This window comes from Chaetodon trifascialis, chromosome 10 (genome assembly GCF_039877785.1).
Source record: "Chaetodon trifascialis isolate fChaTrf1 chromosome 10, fChaTrf1.hap1, whole genome shotgun sequence".
NCBI lineage: Eukaryota > Metazoa > Chordata > Actinopteri > Chaetodontiformes > Chaetodontidae > Chaetodon > Chaetodon trifascialis.
The window spans coordinates 23,011,809-23,027,976 of record NC_092065.1 but is presented as its reverse complement, the minus strand read 5'-3'; the positions used below and the strand labels follow the sequence as shown (position 1 = coordinate 23,027,976).

At 44.3% G+C, this 16,168-nt stretch overlaps 1 protein-coding gene across 1 annotated transcript in view; it reads left to right on the top strand.

Annotated features, from left to right (window-relative positions):
• Window positions 1-15,265, top strand: part of jph3b (junctophilin 3b) — a 50,184-nt gene extending 34,919 nt beyond the window's left edge. The window contains exons 5-6 of the mRNA XM_070972406.1: window positions 482-1,467; window positions 12,610-15,265. Of these exons, the coding sequence (XP_070828507.1) occupies window positions 482-1,467; window positions 12,610-12,690 (1,067 nt within the window). The 3' untranslated portion in view covers window positions 12,691-15,265. The remainder of the gene's footprint in view (window positions 1-481; window positions 1,468-12,609) is intronic.
• Window positions 15,266-16,168: the final 903 nt, after the last annotated feature.

Sequence of the window (16,168 nt, the reverse complement as noted above, 5' to 3'; positions counted from 1 at the left end):
CTTTGGAAGAGCAGGGAAGGGACTTTTCACTTTTTCTCATCCTAGATTAACTCACTCACAAAGGTGACTTTTCATTTTCGCTGCTGTCTGGAAGAAATGTTTCCAACATGCTCGGCCATGTACTTCATTAGATGAGATCTTATATATCAGTCAACATCAGCTGATCGAATTCATGCATATTTTAATCAAGTGGAATCCGGGGTGGGGGTGGAAATACTGCAGTGCTCAAGTCCGTCAGCAGCCACAGAGATGGTGCTTGTTTAACTCATTCTGTAGCTGTAATAATAACTATTAACTTAGCAGCTTCATTCAAAAATACTTCCCCACCCTATATTCATACAGATGATATGGATGTCATTGTTGGCTGCACTGATACTTGCTGTCATTCAAGCAAGCTTAAAGTAATTCCAATCAGCATGGAGACAATGTCCATTGAGCATCAAATGTCTGTCATTTTTCTGATGTCATCTGTATTTTTCAGGCATGGAGGTGCAGCGTCCTAAACGTCAGGTGTCCAGCGAAGTGGAGGGCGAGGGGTTGTCAAGTAGCGCCGGCACTGCTGACAGCCCGGACCTCTATGTGAAAAGTGCAGGCTCAGACGACCCCTCTAATGATGCTGCAACCCCAGACCTCAGTCCCCCTTCCTCCTCGCCGCCGCACACTCCGCCTCCCCCCGCCCGGCCTTCCCAGCGCAGCAAGAGTGCCCGCTTCCATCGGCAGAGCGCTGTGGACCACGGGGACAGGGGGAAGGATGGAGGAGAAAAGGGTGAGAAAGGTGGGGGAGGAGGGCAGACGGAGATCCAGGTGTTGATGGAGGGAGGAAGCGGGGCAGGTGAAGGCGGAGGAGGAGGGAGGGGGGAGTACCCACGGGCCAACAGCTGGAGCGAGGACAAGAGGAGAGGGATGTTGTCAAAAGGAGGAGGTGGGGCCAGCGGACGAGGAGCGAGCCGGACCAACGGACACAAACATAGCTCCTCCAATCACAAGTCCAGGGAGCACGGATCATCCAATCACAGACAAGCCAGAGGGGACAGGTGGACGGAGTCCTCCTCATCTGCTTCATGGACATCTGGGCACAGGGGCGTGCACGGCAGAGGAGGCCGGCTGTTGGAGCAGGATGAGGAGAAAATTAGCAATTATGAGATGGAGATGAAGCCTTTACAGCCCAGAGACTCCACGACCCACAAGCCCCATGGGCATGGGGAGGAGAGGCACGGACACAGTCATGCTCACGGAGAGGGGCGCTCGCACACAGTGCAACGACAGAGGCATAAGAACCGTGATGGGAGGGAAGGAAGAGATGGGAAAGAGGGGAGGGAGGGGGGTAAAGACAAGCTGGACAGACCGGGGGAAAAGATGGATTCACGGCCTCTACGTCGGGACCTCACCCTCTCCCCCCCTCTGAAGTCCTCCCCCATTGCACCAGAGCAGCAGGACCACAGCCTCACGCAGAGCAAAGGCAACTCGGTAAGACTCAAACTGAACACAGCAGCACAACTCTGTTAGACACAAATACACTTAAAGCTGCACAGGGTACGATCTTTGTTTCAGAGCAAACAGACCACCGGCACAGTGAACAGCTGACGGCTGGGAAAGTCTTAACATGGCATCGCACAAATTACTTAAATTACTTTGGCGGATGGTCGCTGGCTGAAATTCCTACCGGTGCACAGGCAGTGTAAGCTCAAATGTAGGAGAAAAATACCAAACTGGCAGTGTGAGTTTAATGTGAAACCAGTAAGCAAACAAGCAGCCCTTCCAGCACTCACCATGCTCAACACAGGCTGAATATCTTCATCACCGTCTTCACCTCAGCAGCCCCTGTGAACAATCTTTTGACCCATAACATCACATTTCTAGTCTTATAAACTTCCAGAAATTCCATCAGTGCAGAGTTGCATTTGGTGCAGCTTTGAATCTTTTATGGGCCTTTTTTTTTTTTTTTTTTACAGCTGATGAAGCCGCTGTATCAAACTGTTACAAGAATGATCCTGTAGACACAAAATACAACGCCACAAACCCCTGCGAATACTTCCTGGTCTGAACAATGAGCCAGTTCTGAATTTAAGCAATCCAATATGAGCAAATCAACTTTTTGAAATTGCACAACTTGAAATTACCTTGTTGAAATTTCAAAGAGGGGGATTCAAACCACATAAGTTCAGACAGATGTTTTTCAAAGTTAAATGTGCAAATATGTGTCTATAATCAGTATTTTTATATTCTCAATGGATCACATGGCCACTTTTGTGGCTATGTGTGGAAGGACCTGCTTGTAATGATGAGCCTGCAGAGAATTATTATGCAACTCTCCAGTTCCCCTCAGCTCTACAGAGCATTTTCATCTTTCACTCATGTGATGCCTCTGAAACATTAGCATTTTGACCTGCGACATTAGTTTGAACTGTGGGCCCTCAGCTCCCGTCAACATGCTCCCGATCATCATACTCTGAGGAGGGTGCGTTGGTCATATTGGAGGTGTTCGGACTGGGCTGCCAGTCTGCCTCTGGCTCCACCGACTTGCTGAATCTTTTTTAGTTTTGTATCTTTGCTTTGAATCTTAATGAATTTCATTCATTGTTTTTAATTATATTCATTTTTGAGCAAATACATTTTTGAGTGCTGCAGAGCCAACCTGTGATGTTTGTGGAGTTGCTGCATTGCTCTATCTCCACAAACGAGCGTGGTGGGTACATTATTATGATAACATAACAAATGATGGCTTAAACAAAGGCTAAATTGTTGCTGAACATCTCTGCACAACACCACAGGAATTAATTTGCTCCTACAGCAGCCTCCACTCTTCTGGCAAGGCTTTCTGTAAGATTTTGATACCTGCAGGGATTTGCTCCCATTCAGCCACGAGAGCATCAGTGAGGTCCAACACTGATGTTGGCCGATGAGGTCTGGTCCATAACCCTAAGCTGTTGGACGAGGTTGAGGTCAGGGCTCTGTGCAGGCCAGTCCAGTTTTTCCAAACTGTGAAAGCAATCTTTAAACACATTTTCTTAGATTTCCTCAAAACTGAATTCATTGATTTTTTGGCCACTTGAGTGTGACACAATACACTGAAATCACTGCATTGGATCACTTTCACAAACACACAGTACAAACATTTGACCTGTAGTTGTGATTCTGACCACCTGAAGAACGTAACTTCGACAGTCTTTCTCTTTTTAGCTCTGACTTCGGTCCTCACAAACTCTCCAAAGAGATATTTAGCTCTCAGCAGCCAGATGCTCCACCAGGTTCACCAGCTAGCTGCTAACTTTGGCTGCTGTTTATTGCTGGGCAGGTTGCTTTAAAGCGACTTTATTCAAGCTTTTTACTGTAGCGACAAACTGTTGCAACTGGACACAATGCTGATGAGAGATGACAGAACTGAGAGTCACTGAGGAACCATTTCACTTTACCTGAAGTAATTTTTTCCATTGTTAAGATAAAAATGTTTATTGTTGCAGTGTTAAATTTCAGTAATTGGAATGTCTGCATGGCCCTGTTTGGCCTTAATATCACCCTGGACAGCAGCTGTATGGTGCATTTGTCATATCTGTCATGTCACTGCCACACATTGATTTGACTAAAAGGATTTGTTGCCCACTTTCATGAGGATACATTCCATCCCTGGTGACATAACACAATGTTATCCCACATATTAAGATAATCCTGGGGGAGAGGCACAAGGTTTAACCTTGTGAAATAAAGAAAGATTTTTTGTACTGTGAGCGAGCAGGGGGGATTACGCTGCTATAATATAATTTTTTTGGCTACGTCTTGACTCAGGCTGGTGGATGGCCCCAATCATGCTAATCCTGGATGATAATACGATCGCAGCATTAGCTAATGAAACAGGAAAATCAGCAGCATCTGAAAACCACACATGGTACACTATGGACATGCAGAGGGCACATTATGAATACAAGCCCTCTCTCTCTCTCTCTCTCTCTCTCTCTCTCTCTCTCTCATGCGCACACACATGCTCTACTTGTGTATAAACTGTTAAGTACAGTTCGGCACTCCTCACACAACTTGCTCACTTTAATACCGATTTGTCTGAAGCAGTGTGATGACTCTGGCACAGCGAATGAAGTGGTTATTTTGTAGTTAAGTGGCTGCTACTGCTACCTGCTACTTGAAAACATGAAGCCTAAAATACACACACACATAGGAGGAGAGAGAACCCCAGTGGTCCTCTCTGCACCTTAGTAACAGCAGACTGGCAAATTAGCCCCTTCCTCACTGAAGGCCCCCTATTGGTTAACCGGTGCTCTGTTGCTAGGGAACAGCTTATGCCTTGCTTCAACGGCGGCCAATCGGTGGGCGTGTGTCAGTGACAAGGGGGCGGGGGGGGTGGAGATGGGGTGAATGTGTGTGTGTGTGTGTGTGTGTGTGCGCTTGCAGCCGCAGAGAGGCTAGTGAGATTTGTGTAAGGCAGGTTCACAGCATACACAGATACTATCACACTCAGATAAATACACACAGGGAATGCTGCGAACACCGTGCGAACACTGGGGCTGCTCTGACACACACACACATGCATGCACACACATTCACACACAGGCAATCTCTTTTTAACAATCAGATAATCAAACTTTCTTGAGGTGTGTTTTTTGTGCAAGATTGCACCACAAAGTGCATTATACAGAAATGAAAAAACAGCGTACTCTTCCAGTTTAGCATGAAACCTGTACCAAAATAGCACTGCACCTCTGTGTCCACTTAAAGACATCAGCTAGTCATCATCATGGAACACAGAAATGATCCTCTGTGCATCCCAAAGGCTCCGCTTTACAGGAACAACACCTCAGTAAGATGTGTCCCCAGATGACTGAGCCCTACATGATTCACATTAACAAAAACTAACATAACGACAGAGATCCTAAAAGTAAAGACCTAACATGATGTTAAAAATGAAGAAATTCTTTAGCAGATGAACCAGTAACTTTGATCTAAAATTTATATCTTAAGATTTTGATTAAAAATGCCATCAGGTTACGATGACGCAATCGGCTCCAGACACTAAAACCTGCCTCTGTATCGGTTTTCGTGGTAGATCATGGATCAACTGAACCGCCAGTGCTCGATGAATGAACAAATGTCGTGGGCACACGTCTTTAAAGCGTGTTTGACATGCAAGTCAGTCTCTAATTAGTGATTTGACAACCAAGAGCAGAATCTCAAAATGAGCATTTTGAGAGCAGAATCTCAAAACGTACTGCCAAATAGTCAGTGCACACGCTGCTGTATTTTGGTTGGTCTGCAGCTTGTCCAAAGCCATCTTTGGTGGACCACAAAAGAAAGCACTACAGTCCTGTAGTCTCCTTTGGTATCTGCGTGGAAGAGATGTGGCAGTACTTTTGCAGTATCTCCTGAGATGATAAAGGCAGTGCTGTTGATATTTTGTGTGTGAGCCTCAAAATTCAGATGAGGATCAAAAAGCAGACCAAGGTTACAAGCTTTTGTGTCAAGGATTTTAAGTCACTGCTTCTGTTTCAGAGCCTCTGCTCTGTCAGTTGTAGGACAGTTTGTGACATAAAAGAATAGATGTGATGAATATATTGATTTACTAGTAGCATTTATATCATTGAGTGATAGAGAATTTCTAACCTAGTAGCCCCAAGGGATTATGTCCACGTCAGCTGATTCTACACCTAATGATTTTCTTCCTGTGCCAGAATTCAGTGCCATTGCAGGAAATATTGTGCCCTTTATGTAGTGTTTGTGGAGATGGGGGTAGTGGATGGTGGATGGTGAGATGTTCGTCGCAGACCCTTAATTGTAACCATCACCTCATGGTCTATGTGGCAATAAAAAGCAGGTCTGTGTCTGCTGATAATATTTTCAATGGTTGCATTTAAAGTCTGAACAACACTGGTCCTAGAGTGCTGCCTTGGGGTCACTAAGAAAGCAGACAGCATAGTCTCTGCCAGACAGATGAGACATAAGCCAATTTAAAACTGTGCCATAGAGCCTCACACATCTCTGTAGTTTTATACGAGTGAGGACAGCATGTGTAAGTGAATCAAAATTCATTTTTCTCTCTCTCTGCTGTGTTGAACAGGAAAAGTCTAGACAAACTTGTTTTTTCTCACTTGGAGGCAACTAACACAACAAGTTGAAACAGTCTGATTAGTTGTGGTTAATGTGTGGTCTATATTTATTTTTAACACACTCTTTACAATTTACACATTCAACAGACACAGAGCAACATTAGACATCTTAAAGTCCAATATTCACTCTGCTTTCAGCTCTGTTTTGGTCACCACTGTTTGGCTCTTTCACTACTAAATGTTTTATTTTGTATAGGCTTCACCTTCTGAGAGCTGTTGCTATTGGAGTTCAGTAAAAGTCCCCTTACATATGTCCCACCACTGTACGCTGTATAGTTGCCTCTCTCAGATTCTCATGTACAGTATAAAGCATCATACGTATGTGAGCTTTACTCCTAAATCAAGCAGCCAACAAGTGGAGAACAGAAGTGAAGATGAAGAAGTTCCACCACTCTTAAGCTGTCCTCTTGTGCCCCGCCTATCAAACCATCTGCATCCCTCCGGCAGACCTTCATCATGTAAGGCTTGCCTCAGTGCTGAGCACGTCAGGCTACCTTAAAATCCACTGCCCACTTGTCAGTACTGTAACTGCTTGCCTTAGAAGGAGCTCCAGCAGTGAGTGGATGCCTTCATGGAGCTTCAGAGGACGGGCAGCGGTGACGGAAGCTGGGCTACTACATCGGCATCCCTCTGGAGGATGAGGCAGACGAGTTAATCTTCAGTGGTGACATCCCAGACATCCCAGAAAGGGACCCAGACAGTGGTCACAAGTCAGATGGCTTGGCTCCTTCCATCTTGGGTTTCTCTGCTCCTGGGAGACCTGGAGACTGGTTACAAGGGTCAGGCTGCAGCTTTCCATGTCCCGACTGCAGCCAGGGCCTCCACTGCATCGACTCTCTCTTTCTCTGTGGGTCTGCCACCCAGCCAGCCATATGCCAGCTGACAAAAAACTTTTTCAGGACTTGCCGCGCATCATCATGAAGGCGGCAGATCTGAGGGGCATCGCAATGCTGGTAGAGCAATCTGCACCTGCTTCTGGCCTCTTAGGTGGGGACGTTTGCCACCATTAGCCCTACAGCCCTACAGGAAGGCAGTGTTTTCCAAGCCCCAAAAACTTACAGCGCCGGTTTCCACGTACTAGCATTTCACCAGAGTCCACAAAGACAGGGAAACAGGTTCTCCCCCTGTCTCTGAACAGGAGTATCTGGCTGCACGTGTCTCTGCTTCCTCCTATCATCAGCTGGAGCTGCTGGATGGTCCCGTATAAGAAGCAGAGAGAGGGAAGAGGCACACCTCCTGGGGCACAGCTGCACCTCAGCGTCATCAGCAGCACTGAGATGCTCAGTCCAGGAAGAGGCACCCTGCACCTCCACATACACCCACGAACAAAGCTGATGGAACACAACAGCTTTTCCCATAAAGATCAGTTTCCTTTCAGCCAGTCCACTTTCACCCCTACTGAACATTTTGCAGCTACTTTCACACAGACCATCCCCCCACACACACACACAGTATGGCAGCACCTCGCATTTTCACGAGTAATAAATTCTCACTTAAAATGTGCATTATTGACCATAAAGAATTGTCACCAACCTCCCACTTTTCAGGGCAAGTGAGTGGTGATATATCAGAGCAACCGGTTTGAGACTCAGGGTTTGGACACATAGAGCTCAACGCTCAATGCGTTTCCAGCACCGGCCCTTTCAAGATGGCCTTGCCATGGCAGGTGATGAACGAGCAATCATTTCACACAGCTTCAAAGAGGGCTATGAGCTGGCTGCAAATTATGTCAACAGACACTCCACAGACATGCACACATCTGCTTACAGAGCACAGCTCAGCGTGGCAAAGCCTGCTGTCCGTGAAAACAATCCCCATATTCCGATAACACTTTTATGAAGTCTTCCTGAGCCCATGCAGTCACATCCTTCATACAATCGTGTTTCACAAAGTCGTGAATTTCGCTCCATCTTTGCTTGTGAACAACTGAGTCATCAATTTTTCTGGCTGTGTAAATTAACTCCACAACCCTGAGAGCAAAGCTGTCACCAGCCAGTTTGGATGTGCTAAACTCTCTGTTGTCACACATCGCGCCCCACACAGTGGTGACGACGCTGTCAGTTATGTGTCTGCAGAGTATGATGGCCACAAGCCACGTAGTTGTTCCCTTAGAGTTCCTACATGTGAGGAAAATCCAGAGGTGGTTCAGCCATGTGCTCCTTGACCCTGTGGTGAATGCTGACTTTCTCCAGCTGGGGTGGGATTTGCGAGTCTCAGGTGGTGGGAGGAATGTGGAAGAATTGTCCAGACACCCCCCACTGGGAGTAGATGCCTTCTTTTACAGCCAGTGGCCCGGAGCTCTCCTTTATGAGTTTCCCCCAGTTTGTCTGATTCCTTGCTTCTTAGTGTGCGTTCAGGAGGAGGGTCTATAGGTCATTCTGGCATCAGAAAACACGTCTTGGGTCCCATCCATGGTGCATCTGCTGGCGGGGAAACTGGCAGCTCTCATGGCTCGGCTGTCACAGTTGGATGGTGCTATCCTCCACCTCCTGTGATAGACCAGCGACTGTGGGCCTTACCACTGAATGGGATTATTTTGAAAGCTTAAGACTTCCCCTTGCAGTGTTGTACGCTATCCAGGGCAGGAGAGTCTGTTGTACTGCAGCATGGTATGCAGGTAGTTGGTCCATTTTTGTGTGCTGGTGTGTGGAGAGAGGCTCACATCTTATGCCATGTTCTCTGCCTCTTGTATCTACCTTTATCCTCAGGCATTGGTAGATAATAGTTTGACTGCATAGGGGACCAGTATATGAAGTAATTAATGTCCCACCCCTCTGCAGTGGCAGTACTCTGTGGGGGGAGTGTCATTTTCACGTGACACAGAGTCAGTATAGCTGCTAAAATCTTTCCAGTAATTTTACTGAATAATTGTTTGAACTTGGCCCAAATTGGGCGTGAAGGATCTAAGATACTTTTCCTCAAGAGATGCTTCACAATGGCAGTTCTCAGTGCCAGGGGAATATGCCAGTAAGCTGGAAAACAATTTGCTCTTTGCCAGTATTTCATCTTCAGGATAATCAGCATTCTGTTATAAAAGATGTTTGGTAGGGTCAAGGGAACTGGTGGAAGGATTAAGTTGAGTTTTTCTATTAATAACAGCAAAATAGTCCATAGTAGTATCAAGCAAAGGTAGAAGAACGGCAAATGGGGGCTCACACTTTTTGTACTGTGACTGTACTTAACTTGATCTGAACTATCTCTGAGCTCTGCTCTGCTCTGTACATTTTCATGAATTCACACCAGGCGGATTACAAGTAAACCAGCTCTGGTGATGTGTTTTTGAAAAGTAAACAGTAGCTCTTCAAAAAAGAGGTTGTAAGTTCAGCATTTTGGTAGCAAATTTGCAGTCTACATAGTCTATGTAGCAGAAAGCATCGATTTCAGAATCACATATTATCAATAAAGGACAACATTTATGAAAAGGCAGTCGGAGATTTGCTTAATACCTATCAACGTAATCTGTGTGTGTGTGTGGGGGGGATGCTTCTCTAAATTTCACTGCCAAACCACAGCATGGACACACTTACTCGCCTTTTTCTAGCAATGTCCCATTTCACAGGTATATGTTTCACTGACCTTGTTTCCCGGGACAAAATTAAATTATTATTATTCATTTGAATCCTGGGCCAAACATTTTCAGAATTTTTAAAGCAGCAGTTTGTGCATTAGCATTTGGAAATTCACCTATTCATTTTCTTGCTGAAAGGTAAATGAGAAGATCTGTACACTAATCTGAAATTGTAGCCTGCAGCCATTAGCTAATGACAAGTTGCAAGCTAAAATAATCGACTGCTGGCTATTGCTTCATAGCTAGTGTACATATACTGAATTAATGTTGCATCAATCTTCTAATTCTAAGCAAACAACATAATAGTAACAAAATGTTTTTTTCAACGTTCTCAAACTGTTCATTTAAGAGGAGGACCACTGAGCCCACCCATATGGTTTGCTCTTTGAAAATACTAACTGAATGATTATGCTCCTTCGGGACAATTGAAATAATTAGACTGAGAAATAATCTAATTATTCACTAATCAACTAACTGTCTGTAAAGGAGAAACTCGAGTTTAAAAAGAACAGAAAACAAATATGAATATCTGTTAAATCTGGAACTGTGCTACAGTACTGCAATGGATATATAAACATGACACGTTTTCTTATTAAATAGAGGTAGAAAAGGCTTATTATCAGAGGATTTAACCCTCCTGGTCTGGTAATCATCTACACACAGATCTGTGATAAGCCTATCACCGGATTGATCAGCAGAAACCTTGTTAGCAGCCACTCTGGACAGATTCATTTACAACAATGTTGCACTAATGCTGCTTAATATCAGTGTAGTGTTACTCAGAGTCCCATTTTCCCTCTCCCACTGCAGCTATTGTTAAAATGATTTTAGAGGTAGACTTAATTAAAACCATAGGTCTTCTGCACCTCTTCTTTTGGTAAATCCTTTAATAAGATCACAACACACTTTATGTAAATACTAGTAAAATGTGTCATTTTCAAGCAAGGGAGACAATATTTAAGGTATCCTGTGTGAGATTAAAAAAAAATCAATGATACTGTCAGTGAATATACTAGATTCACTTTCACATTACCCAGAGTGGACAGGTGGTCCGAAAGTCTGGCCTTCACCCACATGACCCAGGTTGTCACCAAGCATCTGCTGAAGTGTCATTAAACAAGACGCTGACTCCCCACCAGCTCCAGGCTGCTGTTCTGCAGCAGAGCTTGCACTCTGACCTCACTCTGTCAGAGAAGGTGGGCTTCCCTGTGGGATCAACACAGGATTGTATTATTTCTCTTAAGATGCAAATTGCTCCTTCATCATTGCACATGTATCATCATCGCTGCTGGGTGTTATCTCCATGCACGTCACATCAGAAAGACGCTGCAAATATTTAACAGCATCATAATTCAGTCTTTTTTGTGACATTTTACCAGAAATCAGTGAGTGAAATGTGAATCTATATAGTATTAATATCTTATTAGCTCATCTGAGGAAGTGGGTTAGATGTGTAGCTATTCAATGGTTTTCTCTCCATTTATCTAATTGCTACCTTTTTATATCCATCACTGACAAAGTGACTAATAGTGTTCCTTTGACCTGTGGAGCTCCTCAAGGCTTCGTCCTGGTACTTGCGTCATTCTCTCCTCACATGCTCCTTTTTCGGTATATTATTAGTCAGTTTAACAATGCTATGCCAGCTTAGTGTATTTGTAAAATGGGGAATTTTAAAATGTGGTTACTTTACATAACTCTCTTAATGAGATTAGTGTCTGGGGCATCATAGTTTCCTGCAGTGAAATCACAAAGCTGAAGTTCTTGTGATTGCTTTAAAACAGTGCAATGGTTCCTTGGCTTCTAACCCAGAAACCTTTAGGGGTCACTTTTTGATTCCTGGTTGAACTGAAGAAACATCTTTCGTCACTTATTCAGTACTTTTATATATATATATATGTATAATTAATTAAGAAACATTGTCAAGCTCTGCCCCTTCAACTTTCAGCTTGAACAACATTACTTTGTCTCCTCAAGTCTGGACTACTGCAATACTTTGTCTTGCATGATAGCAATCAAAACTCTAAAGTGTTCCTACATGAACCTGGTGTTGGCTTCGCTAACTGTCTAGTTTAGGATGAAATCAAAAATGTTTGTATTTGCTTAAAAGGCGTTACACAATTTGGCTCCATCCAATCAATAGTGAGTAGCTGATCCCATACAGGTTCACTGGGCCTCTCAGATGAAAGCTGCTTCAATGATCTCATAACAAGCTCCAAACTCATCAGTTTTAGCAACATCCTGCAGCAAGAAAACCAGTATCAGTGTTTATTCAATACGGGAGAATATTGCTCCTGCCAGCTGAAAACCTTGCATCCTCAAAATGTCATAGCATTGTATTTAACTTGACACCCATGTGTTTGAGTTCATTTGTAATTTTTCCAAGAGGTTTTCTAAACCCCTGGGCTGTGGGATTTTCTGACCCAGTGAAAGCGCCTGCTCCAGCTGAAGTGACAGTTAGCAGAATCCACCTGACAGCAGTGGGATGATTGATGTGTATGCAGTTATTCAAGGTCCGATGATTGTGACGTTAAAAGTGTGAAATTATTTCAACAACAACAAGAAATCCTTCACTCACCAACAATTTCACAGGAATGCATCGGTGAAATAGAGGAGAGTCACTACCTTTATGTTGAAAATAGTGGTTTGGTCCTTTGAATTGTATTAAAGCAAAACACTTTACCACCTACACTTAACCACTGGTTGGTTGGAGGTTTGTGCTCCACTTTAGCTTCTTTTCAGTTATTCCCCTTATACTGCATTTATTGACATATTAATGACCAGCTGTGGTAATAAAAAGCGTCTTGGTTGTTGTGCATTGATTTGCTTAAAACAGTAAAGGGATGGATTTTACTGTGTGTATGTATTAGCAGGTTTGTGTGTGTGTCCTTATTATCAACACTCTCCCCTTTTCTCTCTCTCTCTCCCACGCAGGCCTACAGCTCTATCCTCGTTGTCATGGTGATTCTGCTCAACATTGGAGTGGCTATTTTGTTTATCCACTTTTTTATTTAAAGACAGCACCGCTTTCAGAGTCAGCCTATCTATGCTACAACAACTATAAATTCATATGAGTATTACAAATAATCTGCTGCTCCTTCTTGTTCCTGGTGAGAGGACTGCACCTGGCTGAAGGAAGACTAGGACCAAGGAGGGCCCCGCCATCATTTGGGCTAAAGGTGGCGTACCCGGGCTAACCTCAGCTAAGCTCGGTCCAGCCTTTGTGAAAGAGATGCTGAAGTGCATAGCCCAAAGAAGTGGACGAAAGAGGGTTAAAGCAGTCCAGGTAACTGGACTACGGGGAGATAATATAGTCCAGAACCTGGACTTCAGTGAACTTCTGTAGTTCACGCATAGACTCAAATGGGCTGAGTCGGTCTGATCCCCAGGCCACGAGAGCTCCAGCTGGCACTACAGCAAGATGTCTGCTTCCACTGTCTGCAGACAGGACTGATGAGACAGACTTTTTCATCTTCAAATCATAGTTTTCAACAGATTTGTAACTTATAATTTATTTATTAACATTTTCTCTCATGTACAATATGTTGATGGATATATTCTTTATTTTGTAACCCTCCACTCCTCTTTATATAACTCCTGCCTTTTGGTTCCTCTGCCTGCCCAGGTGTTGTTACTGATGGTTCAAGGTGTGTGTTTATGTGTGTTTGTCCATGTAAGACTGGTGAGTGTGTGCTGCCTTGATGGCTCCCTGTCCGCACACACATGCACACTCGTTGCTTTTACCCCGTCCCTCTCATTCATTCGTCCACACTCCGATGTCTGTCTCCCCTCGTTCTTCATCTCATGCTTGGAGTGGTAGCGTACGTGTGTGTATGTGTGTGTGCGGCTGTGTGAACAAATGAGTGCATGCTGTATGTACAGTATGTTTGCAGTGTGCATGTGTGGAAATGGGTTTTTGTGAGCATGTATCAGGCTTTATCAAGCAATGTGTGCGTGTCCATGATTGTGCATGTGCGTGTGTGTGTGTGTGTGTGTGGTCTCCAAGTAGCTCACTGGCCTTTCACGCTGTTCATGAACTTTACCAGAGCATCTCATGAGGGCACAGTCACTGCTAATCCACATCTAGCCTACTAGCATCATCTGACAGCTGTGCTCTATCTATCTCTTTCTCCTACTCTCTCCCACCTCCACACACACCAGTCAGAGGATGGAGCTTCCTCTGAGTTGGTGGTAGTTCAAGACAGACCGTCCTTGGCAAAGCCCTGCGCCTACTGTACCACTAGCAGAGATATTTAGAGGCAGTGCTGCATTCACTGAAGCAAAGCCTGTATGTGCATCACCAGAAATATGGTTTTAGAGACAATATCATACTGATAAATCAGTCTTTCCCACTGCTTCTCTCAAAACTCAACTCAAAGACAACGACTACATCTTTTATACTATACTTGCAAGATGTCTGAAAATAATACTAGTCGCCACTTGCCTTGCTTTTGTAGCGCAAATTGATAAAAGTACAACGATGCATGCATATGTACTGTAATATCTTAGTTGTGCGTTGAATCTGAAAGTGAAAGAAGCTTCAGAAGCACATGCAACATGTTCAGTTTTGATAGGAGCAGTGTCTGGAGAGAAGCCTATTTGGCACCGATCATAAAGCTGAGATAAAACAGCAAAGTCAAAATGTCTTTTATGGACTCTTATTGATCTTTTCTGGGTTAAAAGAGACCAGCTGAAGTCTCTATGCGGAGCTAAGTGATACTCCGAGCAGCCTGACGACAACAAACTGTTTGAAAGGATTTTAGCGAAGTGATGCGAGTCTGTTGTCGTGGCCAGGATGGAGGTCAGGATCCCTGTTCCTCAGCTTCTCCTCCACCGACTCAAGACCCTGAATGACAAACAGACAGAATAAAGTTCACATATACCAGTTACAATGTGTCTATTGTTATAGTCAAGTGAAGATGCAGTGTGTGTGAGTATGTGTGTGTGGGTTTCAAACCCATCTGGCAGACAAACCTGTTTGTTTGTGTGTGCCCACATGAACGCTCATCGTCTGAACGTGTGTGTGTGTGTGTGTGTCCTCCGTCTTCCACATGATGGAATGGGATGGCTCAGCCTGTTGCCATCGGTAACAACTTCCAGGGGGCAGGGAGACTCGCTGTTGTTTTTCTGTCCGACGGCGTCTCTCAAACTAAGGACTGGAACTCAAACTCGGCTCTAAGCTCATTTCTGGTGTTTCCCCACATTATTACAAGAGTACAGTCTAACGTGCCTGCACCCCGAGAGGCAGGACAATATATTTTCATTTCATTTGGGTCCCAGACTGAAGCTCCGCTGTATGCCATCAGCCTGGTGACAATGCCCTGCGCCACCCTGTTAGTCCGCAGCATGCTACAGCATGCCAAGCTCTCTCTCTCTCTCTCTCTCTCTCTCTCTCTCTCTCTCTCTCTCTCTCTCTCTCTCTCTCTCTCTAGTTTTGACTCTTCTTTCTTTCTTTCTTTCTTTCTTTCTTTCTTTCTTTCTTTCTTTCTTTCTTTCTTTCTTTCTTTCTTTCTTTCTTTCTTTCTTTCAGTTTCTGGGAATTACTCTGTTTGGTTTTTGAGTTGTGTGGAGAAAATAATGAAAGTGTTTGAAAGAAAATGACTCTTGGCTCTTGTTTTTAATCTGCCTCCTTTGTGTTGCGCTCTCATACTTTTCGTGTGTGCCATTGTGTGTGTTATCCGTGATGCAGGGAGGGAGTGGTACCGTTACTATAGCAACCTTAACTGAATTTTCCTCCGTCAGAGGAGGGGATGGGCGTGTGTTTTGGGGGCGGGGTTTACCTCTGGAGACCAGTGTTCTCAATGAGAGGGAGGATGGAGGGAGGATGCATTGATGGAGAAGAGGAGGAACTGGAGAACAAAAACAAAGGAGGGCGGGGGGGGGGGGGGACAAGAGCTGATACACGTTTTAATCATTTTCAAATAATTTTTACTATGTTGTGTTTTTAATCATCTGTGACGACGAAGCATGGTCAGGTGTCATGATGGATGCAACAGCACGTCCATCAGCAAGTGTGCGGCTGCGGTGTGGACGTCTGCCGCCATCTACTGGTCATATATCTGAACTACAAAATAATAGCATCAAGAGGCTTCACGACAGGACACCGACGAGCGAACTGTAAATATACTAAATAACGTAAAAATATAATACGAATTACTATTATTATTAAGTATATTAATATTTACAGCGGTTCTAGAGAACCACCAGCCGTCCTAACATGGACTTACTCGACCACATATTTCATCCAAAACTCTTTTCTACTGGCTAATACTCATAACTGTAACTTTACTTGTCTGGTAATCTGAAATCTGGTGATTACAGTAATCCTAATTATTCTATATGTGCTTGTATCTGTAATAGTCAGAGGTGACTATCATGGCAGTAAGGATTACTTTGTTCAGCGTCAGTACCGTCGCTGTCACGTCTGAGGAGGCTGGCTTACTTCTAAAACTCAAAAAGTAACGCTGTCAAACGTACGAGCTACATTCGTTGT